This window comes from Sycon ciliatum, chromosome 11 (genome assembly GCF_964019385.1).
Source record: "Sycon ciliatum chromosome 11, ocSycCili1.1, whole genome shotgun sequence".
NCBI classification, from domain to species: domain Eukaryota; kingdom Metazoa; phylum Porifera; class Calcarea; order Leucosolenida; family Sycettidae; genus Sycon; species Sycon ciliatum.
Window position 1 is genome coordinate 18,713,393 of NC_088653.1, and position 6,839 is coordinate 18,720,231.

A 6,839-nucleotide genomic window follows, 5' to 3' on the forward strand; every position below is an offset into this window, starting at 1 on the left:
TCACTATCGGTATTGTATGACCACAAGTGTGTGCTCTCTCTCTCTCTCTCTCTCTCTCTCTCTCGCGCGCGCGCGCGTGCGCTTGGAGTAATGCGCATCACTGCATCCACGCAGTTGGTTAAGTCGAACGTGCAGCACAGGCTCTGTAGATGGGTTCGCTGATGATTGGGGTGATTAGCGGACAAGTCCACATTGAAATCCCCCAACACCGTTAAAGACGTGGCTGAAGAGCCAGCACTATGCATGGCACTTTCTAAATCAGTCCAAAACTCCACGGATGTGTCGGGGGGCCTGTAGGCGCAGCCGACACGGTGATGCTGTCGATGTATCTGTACGTCAACCCACACCAGCTCTAAGCCGCTTACGCTTAAATCTGGGCGTGGTTTGATTGGCAGGGTGGATTTGTAATAGATACACGTGTCGCCACCTCGCGTGCCGCTGCGATCGGTCCTTGTGAGACTGTATCCAGGAATAGCTACTTCTCCGTCACCAATAGTGCTGTCCAGCCAGGTTTCGGCCAATCCAAAAATATCAAAGTCCTGCACCCGGAGGAGTGCCGTTACTTCATCTACTAGTTGTAGCAGACATTCAAAAAACCTAGTTTAAGCGTTCGGGTATCCTGGGTGCTCACCGGAAAACTGATGGTGGCAGCTCGTGGAGAGAATACCTGAGCATGTGGATTTAAAGACGATAATTATAGCAGTGAAAAGTAGTAAGTAGTTAGAAAAAGAACAATCATGAACGAGGGCTAGCATAGAATCGAGATTACAAGCAGAAGTTTACCGGTTATTGGCTTCCTTGCCGACTCCTCACACGTTGGGCAAGGCGGTGCATCTCTTTTGCAGATGCCTCATTTGCGCATGCGACCTGGGGGTCGAATGCCAGGACTCTTGCGCTGAATGTGTGCTTGCCTGATGCGCGGATGAATCCTTCGTCATCAGGTGAAGAGTGACACCCCGTCCCACGAAAGAGCAGAAATGCCGGCACTCCACGTGTGGCCTCTTCTGCTGGCAGGGTTGTTGGCGGTTATAGCGTGGGTGTTTGAAAAACGACTTTCTATTCTTATTTCCGATATTTCTTACACACGATATCGACAATCAAGTGTGACACTATTATCATGTGCATGTGCGCAGAGGCAAGAAGATCATCATACATGCAATAGTGTTACTATGCATGCGGCTGGTTATAGTCACATACCGGTAGGCTTACCATGTGGCGATGCAACAATGAGTTACTACAACAGTTGAACCAGTCCTGCACTCCATGCTAGCACTACGACCCAACGCGAGTCAGATCGGAACTGTATTGGACGGATGTTATTACTACAGGTGATATACTTTGTACTAATCTGGTATGTTTTGCTACACAAAGTCCATTCTTAGGACAGATATATTCTACAGTACGATAATATTGCTTGTACGAATAAATGTGCGCTTGAAATCCATAATATGATTATGAAAACATGAGAGTTCATTCTTGTAGGCAGTACATTCTTTTACACGACCACGCTATAACCGATACGCACTGTACTCCATTTGCGTATGTCGCGTGTCGCATGTCGCAAAAGTTGAACTTTCTTCAACTTCTGCGACAGGTGCATTGCAACAGCTCGCGACAGGCAGTTTCTTGTCGCAACTGTCGCAAATCGCGTGTCGCGTCGCAGAAAGTTGTATTGTGAATCGGACGGTCCCGCAGCCCAGGTCCGAGGTCCGTTTCTACTGTTATCCCATGGTACGGTAATAGGGCTTGAAAGTGATGACGTCAAAACGGCCAGGGAGTACTAAGTTGACATCAGATTTCTATTTTGGATCCACTTCAGGCCGATTCACAATACAACTTTCTGCGACGCGACAAGCGACTTGCGACACATGCGACGAGCTGCGACAGCGACACACGGTTCACAATATTCTTCATGTTTGCGACATCCTCGAGGCCTCATGCACAAGTACATGTAGTACTATGCACGTGCACTGCACGTGCACCCAGGGTCGAAACTGTACTCCATATGTGTATGTCGCGTCGCATGTCGCAAAAGTTGAACTTTCTTCAACTTCTGCGACAGGTGCATTGCAACAGCTCGCGACAGGCAGTTTCTTGTCGCAAATCGCGTGTCGCGTCGCAGAAAGCTGTATTGTGAATCGGGCTTAAGGTGTGACTTTGCTATTGCCTCAGTATGTGGGTGCATAGCAACCCACTCATGTCGTATGCAGGGGGTGAATTTTACTTCACCACCAGTTGTAACCCTGCCCCCAGTAGCCAAGTCAGTCAGTTTCACTGGTTACATCACCTTGCTGTGAGTAAGACGGCTTGAAATGTGCTTGGATCCATACAAAAACTGGATCCAAGTGGATCCAATTTTTGAATTTTTGAAATTGTTGGTATGCTGTGACGTAGCACTTTCAAGCCCTATAGACCTGTTTCAGCCAATCAGGAGCCTTGCTGACCGGAAAATAAGTATAGGATATTGACCAAGACGAGGTCTATATGGGAAATATAGGCCGAGTAAAAGACCGAGGTCCGCCGACAGTGCCGTCCAGCTCACCAATCAGTATCGCGAGAAGCTTGTCGGTGAGTCTCCCAGCAGCGTGCAGAGTCGTATGGCAAAGCGCAATGAGGACCGCAAGCGGCTCGGCGTCCTTGCCTATCGCTACATGCAGCCTAAATACATGCCCAACAGTATTGTCATTTGAGCCTTGGAGTATCTTTGGACGAGTCCGCTCGTCAGTGCTCCTCTTTCTTGCATTATTTTGCCTTTTAACAATGATATTTCTACAATGTGATCAAAGCCAAGAGGAACAGTGTTTATAACTTAATATCAAAATCCCTACCAGCTCAACATGTTATCGCCTGAAGTCCATACTATTTTATCATTTCAGCAACCACTATTGTTGATGACTACTGCATTGACCAAGCAGTCTTGACCAAATCTCTGAAACAGACAAACGCTACTACATTCTAGATATTTGAAGCTGATGTCTATCACATATCGAAGCCAGTCTATTTTTCGAGTTCATGGACTATACTAAGCAATACTAATTGTATTACACGAGTGCATATTGCTGATTCTGAGCTCTTACGTATGCATGTACCGTAAAGTACCGTTGATCCGCCCCCTGTCGATTTTCTACCTGTGAAGCGACTTCGGCGTATACAACGAAAATACGATGTTGAACCGACGTAGAGAGAGAGAGTGTGTGTGTGAGAGAGAGAGAGAGAGAGAGAGAGAGAGAGAGAGAGAGAGAGAGAGAGAGAGAGAGAGAGAGGGAGAGAGAGAGAGAGAGAGGGAGAGTGTGTGTGTGTGTGAGAGAGAGAGAGAGAGTGTGTGTGTGTGTGTGAGAGAGAGGGAGAGGGACACACACACACAGACGCGCCAGCATGTACCCTCCGATGGAGAGGGACACACACACATGCACACGCGCCAACATGTACCCTCCCATCACGGAGAGACACTCCAAGCCATGATAGTAGTGGAAGGAATAAATAGAATTGCAGGACAAGAAATAAAATCGGAAATAAATAAAATGCACGTCCGATGAACTCTGACTTTGACAGTAATAATGTTACACACTGAGAAACCTTGTGTGGAAATGCAGAACTCAAAAAATGCCCATCCTAATACAGACAGAATCTGCTCAAGAATTTTTGAAAAGCCTAAACCTCCTAATAAGGTAGGTCCTGTGATGCGGGTAATCATTCGTCTATAGCCGAAGAGAAAAAAAATTGTAAATTTGTTTGAACTAAAAAAGAATGATGATATTGGTCGATGCGAGAATCTGTCGGGTAATAATTATGTGATTAATAATTTATGAAGTAATTGAACAAGATAGTTTCTAAACTGGTTCTGTTCGCCGTGCGAGCGCGTGTTTGAATAATCGCCATGACGGCGGGTACGATTTTGCATAAACAATTTTGAATACCACCTGAGGTGCAGGGTACGGGTTAGAGGGGAGGGGGGGGGGGGAGATAAAATGCGACCATACCGGGTCGTGCAATGACAACGCCAGTCATACTTGAAAAAATTAGGGGGGGGGGGGGGGAAAGAAGCATTCGACATAAATTATTTGTCTTCAAAAGCTTCAAAGCGTAAAATTCAAATGCAGGTAGATACGGAGATATTGTAATATGGTGGTCAGAGTCGCACGCAAAGGATCAACTTGTCGGTTCGAAATCGCGGAGCAGGTCGACACAATCTCCCCGCAGCAGATCCCGGTCGTGCACAACATGAATAAATAAAGCTGTTCCGTAAAGCTACTGGTTAATGCCCTGCGAGTGCAATACGTAACGGTGTGTGTGTGTGTGTGTGTGTGTGTGTGTGCGCGCGTGCGTATGTGTGTGCGTGCTGCAGGCGATATGCCACAGCACCAACACCGTTCCCGGTGCACGAGTGCATGTGATAGCTTTCTTGAAATGAGCAGCGCAGACAAAGCTGCCGTACACATCTCCACCATACCTAGCAGACCCACAACCATCATGACATCATGATGACATCATCGCTCTTACCTCAACACGTACTGAAGGGGGCTGCTCAAGTCGCATGGCAAGGTGGCATGTGACAGCACTGGCCGTACAGCGCACTGCAGATCGCTGGCTGCTGCCTAGACCTGCTTACTGGCGGGGCGCGACACGAGCAGCGGGATGAAGCCCATCACAAAGCCGACGTCGAGGCGCGGATTGGAGCGCATCACGTCGGAGCGCGTGGCCGCCATGATCACAATGTGTATGTACGTGCCCAGCCCGGCCAGCAGGTGCCACCACGCGTGGAACTCCAGCAGGACGGGGGCAAATGACCCGGGCCCGGTGGCCCGCAGGTCGCGCAGCGCGGCGCACAGGTGCACGTCCACCTTCCACACCGCCATGCCCAGCAGGTACACGGCCAGGCCGAACGCAAACATGCGCCAGTAGCGCGGGTACTCAACGAGCGTCTGCACCGTTTTCACCACCAGCACCACCACCATGACCACGTACACCACCTGGTGGAACACCGGGTGACCGATCAGGATGTAGAACGCGCACACCAGTGACGTCATCACCATCAGACCCGCCGCGAGCAGGTAGTTGGGCTTGGCCGTGTCGGATTTGATCTCGACGGCGCAGTAAATCAATGTGCTCGTCACGTACAGCATGCTCAGCTCGTCCACCAGCTGCATCGGGTACGTCAGCGTCATGTGGAACAGCCACGAGCCGAGGCCCACCACGAACAGGCCCAGGAACGACCAGAAGAACCTCTGCTCGCCGCCGCTGCGGTACACCCTGACGGCGCCATGCAGGCCGAACAGAATCATCAGCAGATTGGAGAGCGTGTTCCACCACTCGGCCACGTAGAAATTCCACACGTAGTTCGACTCGCACCAGTCCAGGGTGGCCGTGGCCGGCTCCCAAGCGCCTTGGAAATCATCTCCACTGGTCAGCTTCGGCACGAACATTTTCCAGGCGCACGACAATTTAGATTTTAGTACACAGGGGAGAGAATGTTTTCAGGCTGATCCACAAGAACATGCGGGTAGTACAGATCAGAGAACTAACTTCTGGCGATACAGTAATAAAACCAAGCAGAAGACAAAGAGACGGGCACACAAAGACACGACAACCGGCTCGCGAGCTGCGTTGCAACGTTGCAAGGCTGAATGATGGGGTCAAACAACAAAGTCGATTTGACCTGTTCGTTGAAGTGAATCAATCAAGGAATCAATCAATGAGCATGAGATGGAGTCGCAAAAAAGGTCACCTGAAGCATGCATGTCATGGCATATGCATGCGCGCGTTGCCTAGGCTAGGCTAGTATGGCGCGCCGCCTACGAAAAAGAGGGGACCGGGATCGGCTACAGTGTACCATGGTGTACAGGTGTAGGCTCGGCTTGACTCCAACACTCGTCACGTGAAAACTAGGGAGTCGTAAAATACCAGTATTTTTACGACTCCATGACACTGCATGCAGTCACCTGGTCACTCAGTGGTCTTCGTCACTCAAGCTAGCAGCATCAGGCCAGCTGGCATGCAGCCCATGCATGGCAAATCCTGCTCAAAATTAGGGCTGAAACGATTATAATAATATTATTATATACCGAATAATCGAGTACTCGTTTGATATTAATAAAAAAATAAACTCTACCGATTACGATTATTTTGCGTTTTTTAAATTTGTGTCCAGAAAGTACTGTAAACTGGTAAACCCTCCCTCAGTTCGTTTTCTTTGTATTTAACTCCTCATTGTTTTTTTACCAGGCGTGGGCCATCCCCTGACTTCATAGGTGCCAAACATTTTACGTTTTTCAACTTCAGTACTTCGTACATGCATTTTTGTATACATGAATCATTTTTCGTAAAAATGGCCGCTGTATATATTTCACGTGAAAGAAATAAATTTTCTCTTTGGTAAACCCTCGTTTTGTGAAGTTTGAATCAGTTTCCGCTGGGAGTATGCAGTTGCCAGGGGTATGGTTCATGTTCTGAGGTTAACTGCCATGTTTCGGAGCTACCCTTTCACTAGTGCAGATTTGTTGGTATTATGAAGGCATAGTTTGTGGAAACAGAGTAATGTTTGCACAGAATTATGACACTATTTGCTAACGATTATAATCGATTACTCGAAAAGAGTAATCGATACGTGAAAATCCACGATCGTTTCAGCCCTACTCAAAATACAGTGATATACAATCATGTACGAGTATATTGTACAATACAGTCATGTAAATAGCAAAACCAATAAACAAGCTTGTGTAAGTTATGGCAGACAGTTCCTCGGGTCCTCTTCTTTATCCGTCATGTAGGGACATGCATGAAAGGCATACCAGAAAGTATTCTAATTGTCCGGAAACAATACCAGAAAGTACTACAGTACC

The 6,839-nt window shown here is 48.1% G+C and overlaps 1 protein-coding gene across 1 annotated transcript; it reads right to left on the bottom strand.

Moving 5' to 3' along the window:
• Window positions 1-3,465: 3,465 nt before the first annotated feature.
• On the bottom strand, window positions 3,466-5,670 carry LOC135827438 (alkaline ceramidase 3-like). The gene has a single exon (XM_065339941.1). The coding sequence runs from the start codon at window positions 5,421-5,423 to the stop codon at window positions 4,596-4,598; it is 828 nt and encodes a 275-aa protein (XP_065196013.1). The 5' UTR covers window positions 5,424-5,670; the 3' UTR covers window positions 3,466-4,595.
• Between the last annotated feature and the right edge of the window lie 1,169 nt (window positions 5,671-6,839).

Coding starts and splice junctions, on each gene's coding strand:
- LOC135827438 (XM_065339941.1), bottom strand. CDS start 5,423: ATGTTCGTGCCGAAGCTGACCAGTGGAGATGATTTCCAAGGCGCTTGG.